Source organism: Ascaphus truei, chromosome 5 (assembly GCF_040206685.1).
Source record: "Ascaphus truei isolate aAscTru1 chromosome 5, aAscTru1.hap1, whole genome shotgun sequence".
Lineage (NCBI taxonomy): Eukaryota > Metazoa > Chordata > Amphibia > Anura > Ascaphidae > Ascaphus > Ascaphus truei.
Window position 1 is genome coordinate 260,884,008 of NC_134487.1, and position 15,288 is coordinate 260,899,295.

A 15,288-nucleotide genomic window follows, 5' to 3' on the forward strand; every position below is an offset into this window, starting at 1 on the left:
CATTTTTTGTTCCTTTATAAATTTTCCTTGAGTTGTACTACAGTTGATCTTAATCTGTTTTTTTTAATGCAGGACAAAAAAATTGGACTCCAAGATTAAGAAATAGGACATTATTATTTACATAATAGTCTTCCAAAACACAGTTTGCTTTCTACTATAATTCTTTACTTTCATGCTCTAACTGCAAAACAGAAATTTCAGAACATATACTGTAAGTAATAGACGTCATTTGGGACGAGAATATTTTTTTATAAATGTACTTTGAATTTTTAAACAAACAACATATATGACTATAGTTCTATCGCTTTTTGTGCACTGCAGATAATTCGTTCTATTACATATTATTTGTAAGGAAAAACATAAATAAAAAAAGGCCTTGCTCATATGAATCATTCCTTAGAAATCATACTGTATGTAAACACTCCCTGCATTTAATAAAAAATGCAGCAAAAAAATATTGACTGTATATACAGAACGGTGATTTCAAACACTCCCCAAAAATGTGTAACTGCATATTATTTGCATAATGTACAAGCAGCTCCCCCTCCAACTTTTTAGTCGTGGTTGCACTTATAAATTAAGACAATCATTTGTACACACACATTATCATACAGTATATTCCCCATCATGGGACGGTCACATATAATGTTTCCTAAGCCAGGAAGAAGAGAAGAGCTGCCGCCTTGGTAGGGGAGAATGCAGCTGTCTCCTTCACAGCTCAGTCCGTAGTTGCAGTGTTAAAGCTTCTGTTCATTTCCACACCCCCCATCCTCCTCCTCCTCCACTCCCACATCAGCCTCCGTGTCCTCAGCAGCAGCAGCACCGAGAGAAGTAGCTACTGTCTGCATAGAGCACAGGCAACGCGGCACTGCACCTTTAAATGCTGTTACAATCGAACTGAGCCGCAGGGGTCACGTTGTTGTAGGGGGAAGGGGACATCTCAGGCTGCCTAAAAGTTGGGGGGGACTTGTCCCCCCCTGCCCCCTACATTGTTTGCGCCTATGTCTCTAGCAAGATCACACTGCTCCTTTTGATGCTGTACTGAGATGTGCGCATGCGCAGCACTTTAGAATTACTGCACTGGCCAGAATAAGTTGGATGTCTTCTGCTCTTCACTGGAAACCCTAAATCACATCTAAAGCTAAAGGGATGTTGAGAATCAAGAAAAAGGGTTACGTTGGGATCTGGTCATTCCCAGTTATAATTGCAATGGTCTGTGCCCAAAGGTAAGTGATCAAGAGGGAACCTTTTCTTCACTTTGAATAGAAGAACATAATGCTACAGTTACTGTAGCTGAGATCTGAAGAAAAAAAATGAGAAATATGTATTATGTTCTGTATTTCTTTTTGTATTTTTAGTGTCAATGATCCTAGCAATATGTCAGTGGTTAAGGAGACGGTGGATAGACTCTTGAAAGGCTATGACATCCGTTTGAGGCCAGATTTTGGAGGTAATTTGCCTAAATGAAGATGCTGCTATACCATACGGGCTGTACTTGATATCATGATTTTTAGGTGCTTGGTGTGTGTGATTATGCTGATTTTCCTTAGACCTGAACCAAACTTAAATGGATTTTTCCTACCACTATTCTGGGTTTTTTTGCACATAATTTCTATCTCAATTAATAAGCCAGGTCGTACGTTTTGGTTTATTATTTGATCCAATTAGTTCCACATAATCATAATTAAACCTCCCTTTCTTAGCTTGCTGTATATAAACTCAGATAGGGTTAAACGTTTTTCTATTTATAAACCAAAACGTCCGAGCATAGAAAATGTATTCATTAGTTGATGTGCATATAGATCTTAACCCTGATTCAATCATTACGTGTGACCATACTTTGAAAGAGTTTTGTTGATCACACGCATTAAAATGTGATCCTTTATACCTTCCTAAACAGATACTAATTTAGATTACTTGTAACAATATATTAACATTGTCAGCTTGTATGACATCGTTAAATAATGTTATGGGATTGAGCCTTGTCTTTAAAAAAAATTCCATGCAGAATATCAATATATATACACACAATATGATATTTAAAATGCATTTAAATGAATGATATTATTGAGCAGGCATATGCTTTCTTACATGCATGTGGATTCAATTATATCTGCCCAGAATGTGTGCCTTTTTAATGACATTTAAATAAACCCTAATCTATGATAGGGATACTTAAAGTTAAAAAGACAACTTGCCCATGTGAAACAGCAACACTTACATATCCCTTGATCTAATCAATAACTATAACTGATATGAAAGAGTTAAGTTCTTAGAGATCTCATTGAGGACCATCTTGTTGGTTTACAGGTCCCCCTGTGGCAGTGGGCATGAACATAGACATTGCCAGCATAGACATGGTATCAGAAGTCAACATGGTGAGTAATTTTTGTTATTTCTATGCAAATGCTGGTGATCGGTAGCGGTCTGTTTTTCAGGAGACATTGTATTATATGTTCAGCAGAAAAAAACAAATATAATTAAGACAGCAAATCTATAAATCTCCTGCTTCACTATATATATATATATATATATATATATATATATATATATATATGTGTATGTGTATGTGTATGTGTATGTGTATGTGTATGTGTATGTGTATGTGTATGTGTATATGTATATATATATATATATATATATATATATATATATATATATATATATATATATATATATATATATATATCATACATCTCCTGCTTTTCTTTTATGTATATATGTATAAAATATCAGGGTTTGCAAATATTTCAAGGTCCCAAATGTATTATTAATAAAGTGTGACTATTAATAATTGTGTGTGCATATAGTGTGTGTGTGTGTGTGTGTGTGTGTGTGTGTGTGTGTGTGTGTGTGTGTGTGTGTGTGTGTGTGTGTGTGTGTGTGTGTGTGTGTGTGTGTGTGTGTGTGTGTTATTGCAGGGTCTGTAATAAATTAGAAGTATCAGCTTTTAAGAAAATTATTTTAGTGCTATTGAATGTAGATTAAAGAAGTCCAGTCATACGATGCTGTGCATCATTTAATTGTACTGTCTATTTTTTATGTTGCATATCAGTGGCAACATGCCTCATGCCAGCAAATCTATTGACAGCCTTACTATACAGTCACTTTAAACGTACAGTAGCTTTTGGTCACTTAGTTGAAATTCAGATGACAGCTTTTGACTTGTTTGCTTCATGCAAGAGCATCCCCTGCTGACATATATGTTGCACTGCAGATCATAGACAAATTAGAATGCCAAAAAACTCTCATGATTTATTTAACAGGTAACAATGGATTACTGTATTTTTGCTGATTCTCACATTAGGATACAACCTCTGTTATAAATCTACAAACATCTGTAGAGGTATATTCAGTCGATGTACTGTAATTAGACGTGTCATTTATATATCCAATTCATAAACAAAAAAAGTTTAGAGGAAATAATGTGTGAAATAATGTGTACACTTTAATTACTTTTGTTATTGTAATCTGTAGAATGTATTTTATATATATATATATATATATATATATATATATATAGTAGATCTGTGCGTGTGTGCGTGTGTGCGTGTGTGCGTGTGCGTGTGTGTGTGTGTGTGTGTGTAAAACATGTGCATTTTTTGTTTTACATTTGTTTTAGCTTTATTATATAAAGACACATGTGTTATTATTACATCTGTTTTTTATTCATGAGAAAGTTGATTATTATTTGAATAAATAGCCAGAACATTTACATTGGTAACAACACATGTGTGGCTAATAGCTACCTAAACACTGTTGTGGATATTGGATTTTTCTTCTTCGTGTGTAAGTGAAGTAGTTTGTAGCATTGGATATATTGCATGGTAATATGATCAGGCTTTAGTATCTATGCCCTAAAGCCCAATACTTTAACTTGTTAACTGCTGGAGAAGCATGATGCCCAATAATGTTTGCCATTTTGCAAAGCCATACATAACTGTAGCTTTCTTCCACATAAAATCATTGAAAAGAGGTAATGGCAGCAAAAGGCTGATTATCATTGTGTTTAAACAGAACCAAACAGTCATATAGCATAGACATAACTTATAAATCTACAGTAATTGTCACGTTGACAGCTTGAATATGTGTAAAAAAATAATTTGCAAAAGATTGCAGGGAGGAAAATGAGCAGGAATGTGACTGTTTAGTGTGAAAGTGTCCACTGTTGTCTGACAGCACTTTGATACTAACATTTCAGATAAATCTACAGTAAAGGTAATTTATTTAGATGGATTTGGTGGTTTTACCATATTTTGACTCTTTTTAGAAATAACTGGAAAGCTACTTAAAACTCTGCCTTGAAATGTTTGACTATTCAGATTGATAATGCCCATAAACATCTCAGAAATACGTGTGCCATCTCAGTCTACATTAACTCCTCCTATTGCTCCATTCAGCAAATAGTTTAGAGCCACAAGTAGAACAGAGCAAATGCAAAGCACTTATTGTAGATACACTGAGGTACATGTATCAAGGCAAAAGTGGTGCAATTGTGGGGCAAAAAAATCTGCATCATATTTATCAAAGAAAAAAAATCATATTGAAATCAATAGGATTTTTTTTCTTCGATACATCTGGTTCAATTATTTGCCCCAGATTTGCACAACTTGTCTTTATACATAAGCCCCATTGACACAAGAAAATATGTGTTCAACACTGCACACTAAGTATTAGCTTTGTGTTACAAAGTCATTATCTAGTTCCTTTCTTTTAGCATAATGTAATACCAACATGAATTTAATGGTGTCGCAAAATGACTCTTGAGAGGAGCAAGAAATTGACTCGTTTTTTTATCCCATTCATTGACATTTGGGTTACTAAGCATGCCACTCCATAATACACCAGGTGAATGGGCCTGGAAGGTGTCTTCCTGCGCCGGATGATGTCTTGTGGGGTAGTGCCACTTTGTTAATGGTATGGCTCATACAGATGTAGCAAGTCTTTCTGTCCCAGTGACCAAGGTGGGAGATTACAGCGGCGTGAGAGCTTCGTTCACCGCAGCTCGTCCGCAGCTTGGCTACGGTCAGCCAGCAGAATTATTTGTGCTGCTTTTTGTGTAATTGCGGTTTGTGTGTCCGGCAGATGGCGCACTGAATATCTTCACCTATGATACTCACTACTGGTCACGGTGACGTAAGGGAAGCGCAAATTGCAAATAAATGCAGGGATTTACACTTGGTTTTGTGTGGTACTGAAAACAATAAGTCTTGTCCTATAGTAGGTGCGGGGGCGCGCCTGTGTGAACGTGCGTGCACGTGATGCACGCTTTTTGTGTGTATGCTGTGAGTGAAGGTGTGCTGTGCTGTGTATGTGTGTATATATGTGTGTGTGTGTGTGTGTGTGTGTGTGCGTGTGCGTGTGCGTGTGCGTGTGTGTGTGTAGAGATTGTGGGAGTTAATAATGAATTAAATAATATTTAAAAAATAAAAAAAAAGTTGCACAATAATTAAAAAAATGTTTTATTTAACTTTGACACATACACACACATACACACACACATAACAGCGCTGGTAGCGGCACAAATTCATTATTTTCCCCATCTTCTTCCCTGTCGGCTGGCTCCATGCTCACTACCGTGCGTGCGCGGCCCTATTATATAAAGGCTCACTAACCTCAGCCAATTATAAGTGCTGCGCGCACGCACGGCGGAGGGCACGCGGCCTCTATATAACAGCCCTAAGTCTTGCTGCATCTGTAGCTTGCTTCCTGCAGGCCCTTGTATTTTAATTTCTAAGCATCAAGTTCACGCAGTGAAAGATATATGGATGAGTGGTTTTTAAAGAAGCATTGCTTGTTCAAGGGGAAATAGCCCCTATACAATACTACATTGTAAACTAATAGATGTTTTTAGCCTAGTGAGGTATTTTTCCCTTAAAAATATATAATTTAAAATAGCCTAATCCTACAAACCCCTCGTTTTTATTTTATAGTATTCCTATCCATGCTCGCTTTAAATCACATAGGCGAGGAATAGGAGTCCTTCCTCTATGTAGTCATTTGTTAGCATGTTCATGTTTATTTTAAGAGGAGTGTCCCTTACATACATTGCTAAATCAAAGGTGCAGCACCCCAGTGGGAGATGCAAGAAAGTTAAAGTACATTTACTGAAAGTGCTGGCCTCTAGTACAACATTTTAAAGTATTCACAAATGTGTAGGTTCATTGATGGCTTGTTATCAACTTCAAGATAATTATTCTACAGCTTTTATTACAAAATTAAGAAATATAAAAAAAAAATAGGAATTGAATAACATTTAGTGACATTTTGTTTAAACCACAGAGGAGAATAATTTATATGTAGATCCATAAGGAAAATTTTGGGTCCTAATAAAGCGCATCGGATACAGATGACTTATTGAGCAACCAAGACATAACGTTAAAATACTTATTGATAAGAAATGCTTTATTCAGTGGCACATATACGTCTCTTTTTTAAGACAATGCAGAACAAACCAATGGCATCATCAGCTTATGCCCAGTGCATCATATTGCCATGGCAACCAACGATGGAATGCAGCAGTCATGATGCTGCATCCTAGTATATCAAATAAGGGAAATATTGATGGCAAGCCCTTCAATCGGTTGCTTTTTATTGACATAGTTTGTTTTTATTTTTAAAATACATCCTGATCACACATCTTTTTAGTTTGCTTACACCTCTGTACTCTTCCAATTGACTGCAACATTGTACAATGATATATTTATTCAACTGACCACACTGCTACTGCTTCCCACAATTCCACACATGTATTAGGTGATACCTTTTTTATTTGGACTAACAATTTATGTCTAAGGACAAGCTTTCGAGAGTTCTCCTCTCTTCCTCAGGTCATCAATACTGGTTTACAAAGGAATCTATGACTAAAACAGAGATTTGGAAAGCAGAAAAAACAGAGATTTAAATAAGGGTGTGTGACAAATGGATGTTTGAAAAAATTGGAAGGGTAATAAAATGGTGACAAGTAACAGAATGGGGGGAGGGGAAGCTATGGGGGGGGGGGGGAGTAGTGGATAAGAACATTTGCAGAGAGGCAGGAAGGATAATTACGAACAATTGTGATAGTGTCTGAGAAACCCATATCCGCATTACGTCCTCTTTTTTTGGTGTCAAAGAGTCTTATCATTCTGAGTTCAAATGTTTTCCGTTCTTGGGTGCATTTAAACATTCCATTGAGGATTTTTATTTTTAAATCATTTATGGAATGATCTGGTTGTGAGAAATTATGTCCCACTGGTGAGCAGTATCTTCCTTCTTCGTGGTGGAGTATAGAGTGTGCATATTCATTCTGCCTTGAAGTTTTTTTCTGGTTTCCGCAATGTAGCACCCTTGGTCACATTTGTTGCATTGAATCATATAAACCACATTCCTGGATGTGCAGCAGTATGAACCTTTAACAGTGAGTGTTCTATGGATGTGACTGGCTGTGGGATCTTGGCATATATGTTTGCAGAGTTTGCAAAGTGTGTTGTTGCACGGGATTGTGCCATTATCAGTGGCTATATGTTCGTTATGAAGTTTTCTGTTGACTCATTTCAGTTTGAGGTTTGGTGGTTCCCGGGATGCAAGAATGGGAGGTTTGTGAAAAATGTATTTTAATGTCACGTCCTCTGCCGGCATGGGTTGCAGATCTTTGATTATTTTTTGTATTCCCTCTAGGGTATGGTTTTATGTGGCCACTAGTGGTATGTGTGTTGTAGGTTCTTTCTGTCTGTATTGTAGCAGGTGTTCTCGTGGGGATTTTAGTGCAGATGTAATAGTTCTGGCAATAGTCTTTGGTTTCTATCCCTTCTTTCTGAACAATTCAGGGTTGTGAGATGCCTGTTTCTGTCTTCAGTGTCAGAGCATATGCAGCGGTATCTTATAGCCTGGCTGTGTATGATATCTTGTTTTGTATAAGTAGGATGGAAGCTGGAATTGTGGCGGTAACTGCATCTGTCTGTTGGTTTCTTGTATACAGATGTTTGTAGTTTGCCATTTTTCAGTGTTAATCTTGTATCTAGAAAGTTTACTAGGTTTGCCGAATAATCCATTTTGAGTTTAATTGATGGATGGAATGAGTTCAGGGACTCATGGAATTGTTTTAGGTTTCCTTCACACTCTGTCCATATTATAAACAGGTCATCAATGTATCTGTAGTATTTATAGGGTTTGTGGTGGCATGTAGTTAGGAATATTTGTTCAAGATTTGCCATGAAAATATTGACATGTTGCGGTGCCATCTTGGTACCTATTGCAGGCCCCATTAGTTGTAGGTACATTTTCTTGTTGAAGCTGAAGTAGTTGTGTGTGAGGATGTATTCTATCAGTTTGGTAATTACATCAGTGCTGTATTTCTGATTCAGGGGAGATGTTGTAAGGAATTGCAGGCATGCCTTAATACCATCCTTGTGGGGGATATTGTTGTAAAGGGATTCTACCTCCATGGTAACTAGCAGTGTGTTGGATGGTAGTTGGTTGATGTTGTTAAGGTTATTGAGAAAATCTGTGGTATCTTGTATGAAGCTGTTGGTGCTTGTGACTAAAGGTTTGAGGATATTCTCCACTAAGCCTGATATTTGTTCAGTGAGTGTATCCATACCTGTTCTAATAGGTCTGCTGGGGTTTCCTGGTTTGTGGATTTTGGGAAGCATGTAGAAGATCCCAACTCCTGGGTTGTCAGGTATTAGTTGCTTCAAATGTGGTTGCAGGTGGTTATCTAAATCTCGTTGTTTCTGTTTTCCAAACCTCTGTTTTAGCCACAGATTCCTTTGTAAAAAGTATTGATATCCTGAGGAAGAGAGAACTCTCGAAAGCTTGTCCTATGACATAAATTGTTAGTCCAAATAAAAAGGTATCACCTAATACCGAAGAACTCATGTGTTCTGCACTATCGCAACTTTACCAACACGGCTTCTTCCGCTCTGGATCTTCCGGTTCTGAGACTGCCCTTGGATAGGGGGTTGAAGCCATTCTTCTGTTGCAACGTACCGTTCTACCAATGCGACTAGCTGGTAAGCTGTTTGGGGATCACTCTGACTGACCCAGCAACGAAGGGCAATAGGTAAGCCTCTCAGAAATCGGTCCATCACTAGTTGCTCCACAATGTGGCTGGATGTGTTGATTTCTGGTTGTAACCACTTTATTGCAAGATGTATTAAGTCAAACATCTGTGATCTTGTGGCTTTCCCCAGGTTGTAGGTCCAGGAGTGAAACCTCTGGGCACGGATAGCTGTTGTCACCCCTAGGCGTGGCAGGATCTCTGGTTTCAGCTTGCTGTAATCACTGGCTTGAGCCGGTTCCAGATCATAGTATGCTTTCTGGGGCTCCCCACTTAGAAACGGTGCTAGCAGACTTGCCCATTCAGCCACAGGCCATCCTTCTCTTTCAGCAGTCTGCTCAAATGCCATCAGGTAGGCCTCTATATCATCTGCATCCACCATCTTTTGCAGGTAGTTACTTACTCTAAGCACCTTAGGATGTGCTTCTGCGGCATCCCTGGTAAGCCTCTCAGATAGGCCCTGGATCTCCTGATGTATGGCATGGGCGGCATTTTGCTGCTCCCTCTGAGCAATCAATGAGCTTCAGATGAGCAAATGCAGCTTGCTTAATCAAAACATCTGTGTTTTCCTTTTGGGCCAGCACCCATTTCTGAAATGCTTCCCTGTTGTGTGGCATTAGTTTCTTGCTGTACAGATGTGGATTGGATCAGGGCTTTGATAATTTCCTCCATTCTCCAGCAGTCTCTTTTGCACCTTACAGGCTTGTCAGTGAGATGCCCGCATTAAACTCCACCATATGTGACAAAAGTGCCTTTTTGCTATGTATCTTTCATTCATGGATCACCACTTTCACACAGCCTTCCAGGTAGTGGAGACAGTCCACAGACACAGAGGTAAAAAATAAAGCTTTGTCCTGTTTATTTTGCCAGTAAGATTTTACAGCAGAAAATATAAATAAATCAAAACAAACAAAATCCTTCCTCCACCGAGCATTAACTACCCATTTGGTAAGTCCTATCTACCAGGTGGACGGCTTACACATTTCCCAACCTAATACAGGCTTTTTGCAAACACAAAACACAGCTCCCTTAGCACAAGCTTCTTTGAAATAAAATGTGTCTTTATTGCTCTGCCCACAGACAGATTTTAACAGCTGCTCCTCTTCATTAGCAGTTGTAGCTGTGTGAGACCAGGGAGAGCTAAAAGTCCCGGTCTGGATTCTACCTGGCTAATGTCCAAAACGTGGAGTGGAGCCCTGGCCCACCCTACTCTCTAAGTGCTCCGCCCCAGGGACCTAAAACACACCCAATAGGAAGTTCAACAATCCAAAATTATACACTGCAATTCCTTGGGGCTTAATTATAACAGAAAACCTGCAATAATTGAGGGGCAACATATACAGCCTCCACTACCATCCCCTTATATCTGTCACAATATATATATAAATAAAATGGAAATAGCCGTTTTAGTCCGGTTGCTTGTCCTATGACATAAATTGTTAGTCCTAATACCGAAGAACTCATGTATTCGGGACCATATTACTCCATTGGACTCTGTCATTTTTGATACTGGACTTTACATTTCCCAGTTACTATGTGCCTTTTGGTGGTGCATCATGCAATATTATTATTCACCTGTGTGTAGTTCTGCTCTTAGCATTGCCTGCTGCCTTTTCCTTACATTAGTGAAGATTTGGTCTGAGTGTACACCCAGTGTATGTTTGTCCCATTTACCTGTATGCTTCTCTCAGTACAGCCAGTCCATTTCATTCTGAGCTGGTCTGTATGCTAACAGGCTAGATTGTATTTTGCTATACTTCCAGCATAATTTTGTTTATTATTTTGCATCCTCTGGTAATGTCATTATTATTTCCCGTGCCTCTTTGGTTGCTATAATTGTCCCCAGTTGGTAGTGGTGTGCCCCCCCCCCCCCCACACACACACCTTTTACTCTTTCTCCCCTGTTTTTATTATTTTAATAAAATGTGTTTACTTTTTGGATACACTCATGTGCTCCTATAAGAGATTCTTTTTTTCTTTTTTTGTATAGTATATATATATATATATATATATATATATATATATATATATATATATGTGTATATATATGTGTGTATATATGTGTATATATATGTGTGTATATATATATATATATATATATACTTAGTTAAGTTATGGTGGGTAAAAAAAGTGACAACATCCCTCCACAACAAAGCTATATATATTATATATATATTATATATATATATTTGATTATATATTTATATACACATACATATGCAATTCACAGGATTATTGTATGTTTATGAAATATTTTTACACATTGTCATATTAGAATACTACTGTAGATGTATTTTATCCAGTTCTTCTTGAACTGTTAGCTCATAAGTTAATGCTTGCTAAGGTTCTGTGCAATTATAAAAAGGATTTAAATTATATACAAGGAATGTTCTTATCTTTTATTCATAGCCGTGGAAGCCCTGTCCCCTATGTATAGTAAAGATGTAATTTTAAATGTGCAGCAAATAATGCAGCTGCAGTTACAGTAAATGAAAGCACTCAGGCATGAGACACATACTACATCTGTTAAACCTAATGTATATTTTTCTGCCAAAAATAAAGGTTGAGCATCTTCTAAACAGTGGTGATTTGGTGACCATGAGACAGACCCAACATTAATGCCTCAATCAAAAGTAAACTTTAGGATAGTTTGATCCTTTATGACATATGGTACCTACAGATGTAACAAGACTTACTGTCTTCGGCACCTGTGCAAGCCGTGGGACCGTGACTGCCCCGGTTCCAGAGGATGATTGCTGTGGTGGGTCCGAACCGCAGCAGCACTATGTCCGGTGCTGAGGCTTTAAGGTTTTTCAACCGGGGCTCCGGAGACAGTAAGTCTAGCTACATCTGTACTAAGCAATACTACTCTTAAAGACTTACAGAAAGTTGATATGAAATAATATGCTGCAGGCCTCTCTTAACAGTAGAACAGGAGGTGAAAGGAGATATTTGGAAAAAGAGCCATCTCGTAGATAAACCTTTAACAAAATTATATTAGTTTAATGTACTTAGGATGACATAAAATAAATGTTTAGGATCATTTTAATATTTCACACATTTTCTGTTACCAGTGGTTCTTGGGTTAAGATAGTTAAACGACAATAATGATCTTGCAAATATTTATGGATGGTTCATAGTTGGGAAATTAATATAAAGGTTGACAACATCAACAACAAAAAACCTTCTTCATATAACTGTTGATTTCCCAATTGTGTTGTAAGAATGTATAGGAGTTTAACCTTCTAGTTTTTTCAACTTGATCCTGGTCCTTAGAAAATAAAAATATTATTACAAAAGATTGCTGCTAATCATTCAGATTTACAGGGATTTATATTTCTCTCTATCCATTCGATGATCAAAAAAATTAAATGTAATATGTAACTGTACACAACTTAAAAGGTTGTGTTTTTAGCAGATGCTCTTACCAATATTACCCAACACAACATGCTTCTTGCATACTTGATGTTTGAGGCAAAGCCGTGCAAGCTTTTAGCACTCGGGGTCCGAAATTGGAGGTACATAGGGTTTCCACATTTAAGTTTTTATAATATGGGCTGCCCCTCCCCCCCACAATATACACACTCACAATGCTCCTCCACCCCCACCACAACACACACACAATTGCCCCATCACATCAGACACACAGTGCCCAACTTCCAGAGCCTACCAGCGGGTGAGGAGCTCCCACAACAGAAGCTGGGGCCCAGCAGCAAACAGAGGCCCAGCAGCCGGACGCAGAAGTTGGTCTTGACCTCTGCAGAATTATGCATCCCCACAGACAATGGAACAATGCAATGAAATAAGGGACAACCCCATACGCCTGACAACCCTACGGGACAGGATCAATGGAGGGCCGCATCACACATGCATTCAGAAACACAGACGCATCCAGACATACAAAAGCATACAGAAATGCACAAACACAGCCAGACACACAAATTCAGACACACACCCAGACAATATTATATGGGAGAGAACAGTATAAGGAGAGAGAGGTGCAGCTGTCCCATCCTACCTTTTAAAGTCCTGTTTGATCCAAAAGAATCTTGAACTTTTCTATTTACATAACTGGTCTGTAGCGGGCCACAATTACACATGGTCTACGGATGTAACTAAGATGCGCACCAAGCCATGCCATGCAACTCTCTGGTAATCTGAGTTCACCCCTGCATGCCTATAGAGGGTAAGTGATGAGGTAAATGAAGGGCAGTCTGTGACTGGCAGAGGTGGTGCCAGCATTTAGCAAGGACTCGGATTTCCAGGATGTGGAATATTACAGGCTGATGCTTGGTTAGGAGTGTGAGTATAGTGGACAGTGGGGCAGCAGAGTGGGAGCATAGACCACACGTAATGAATGTTGTGCTTCACAGTAGAGGACTGTAGAAACTCCAATATATGCACGGCCATGGTTTAGGGACCCTCCAACATTTTTCACATAACAATAGGTACCACTGTGGTTCCTCTACCCATGCTGGATGGAGTTACTTAATCCTTTTGCTTGCACTTAGCAATTGTGATGAGATTCATACCACTCCACGTTATCACCTTGTGACCTGTCTGTTACTCTAGACAGGCTATCAGCTAGCCCTCCTCCTATACCAGTGCATACCCAACTACCACTAATAGGGAATACTGCATATCGGATCCCTGGGAACGTTCTGATCTAATACACCTCAAACGTTTCCTCTATTATATTGACCCGGAGTATTCTATATACTCATCACAGGGTTTATATATATATGTGTGTTAATTGTTGAATTTTAATACCCATTATTTTAATCAGTTTAGCATTAAAGAATATTTTTAAATTTATATAAATCATTACACAATTAGGGGATACTGAGTGCTTCCAGTGGGTTCTTGCTCTTTCAATATTTACCCATTACGTTACCCATTAGCACCCTACCCCCCATACACTCACCTTATTCAGCTGTAGCGGGGTTCTTCACCAATGACCTGGAGTTACTTACAAGCTATTTCCATGGAGGTCCTCTAACCCAGTGGTCCGCAAACTTTTTGAGTTGCGGCCCCCTTCCTGGGAGCCGCAGCATTCGGCCCCCCCTCTCCCAATGTCTCCGTGTCATTTGATGCACGTTGCCATGGCGATGTGTCGCCGAAGACCCAGCTGGCAGCAGGTAAGTGAGTTACAGAGGCCTCACGCCTCCCCGGGCATTTAATTTAAATGCCATGAGGAAGAGCACGGGGCCTCTTTAACCGCCCGCACCCCGCCTAGAAATTCTCCCCCCCCCACACTCTTTACGCATCGCTGCTCTAACCTGTGCAATTTACTACATACAAAAAAAGTCTGTTTAATAGGTATAGTTGGTTACAGGAACAGAAACATGTATTGTATCTGTTTAGTAGGTCTAAAGTTGGAGGGTATGTAAATATCTATGGATCTACTGTAAATAATTTATTATTAAAAGTTATAACATGGAAACTGTATAACTAAATAACATCTGAGAATTTTGAGAATTATACTGTATGAAGTCTTGTGAAATAGGAGAGCAACTGGAAGGTATCTTATTCTTTAAGTGATACATTAAATTGAAAACACGTATCAAACAGTACGTACGACAAGTTTAGTGACTAATTTAAAAATGTTTATAGGCCCTCCTTTATATTTCATGCATAGCATCTGCTTGATTTGCTTCCTCTTTAGTGTGTAACTGGAGTGCACGCTTCAGATTTATGAGAATGCACAAGAAGAACAATCTAGAACTAGGAATAATAGTTATATTGTGTATTTTATCACTTCACTTATAGGAATTATATTATTGATATCAGAGTTGGCATAATAAGCTTTTTCACATTAGAGTGATCTCCTCTTTCAAATATTGGGAACCCATAAGGGGTTATTCATTAAAGCTTGATAGTGCTGATCATGGGGCAACCCTACTGAAGTGACTGAGAGTTTCTGTGTGGTAGTACATCAATCGGTTCTATCAAAGTTTTACCCCCATAGTCTCACAGGTCTCACATATATCACAGGTTGTGTTTGAAGTGAAATGACACACTTATTGATATTGTAAAAGGTGGCAGTCATACGGAATGATTTTAGTCACTGCAGCACAATTGAAGTCCAACCCGTATGGATAAGTGTGCTACATATGAAGTGAAGACGAGGCATGGCTCACTGGTTAAAACTCTGGATGTGAACCTGAATATGTTCAAAAGTTGCTCTTATTGACTTTAAGGACTCAGTGGGCTTGTATTTTTTAACACTGGCAACACTGTTAAAATAA

The 15,288-nt window shown here is 38.5% G+C and overlaps 1 protein-coding gene across 1 annotated transcript in view; it reads left to right on the forward strand.

Annotated features, from left to right (window-relative positions):
* The first annotated feature begins 686 nt into the window (after positions 1 to 686).
* The window catches only part of GABRB2 (gamma-aminobutyric acid type A receptor subunit beta2), a 473,189-nt gene continuing 458,587 nt past the window's right edge, over positions 687 to 15,288 (forward strand). The window contains exons 1-3 of the mRNA XM_075601932.1: positions 687 to 1,226; positions 1,359 to 1,450; positions 2,311 to 2,378. Coding sequence (XP_075458047.1) covers positions 1,150 to 1,226; positions 1,359 to 1,450; positions 2,311 to 2,378 — 237 coding nt within the window. The 5' untranslated portion in view covers positions 687 to 1,149. The remainder of the gene's footprint in view (positions 1,227 to 1,358; positions 1,451 to 2,310; positions 2,379 to 15,288) is intronic.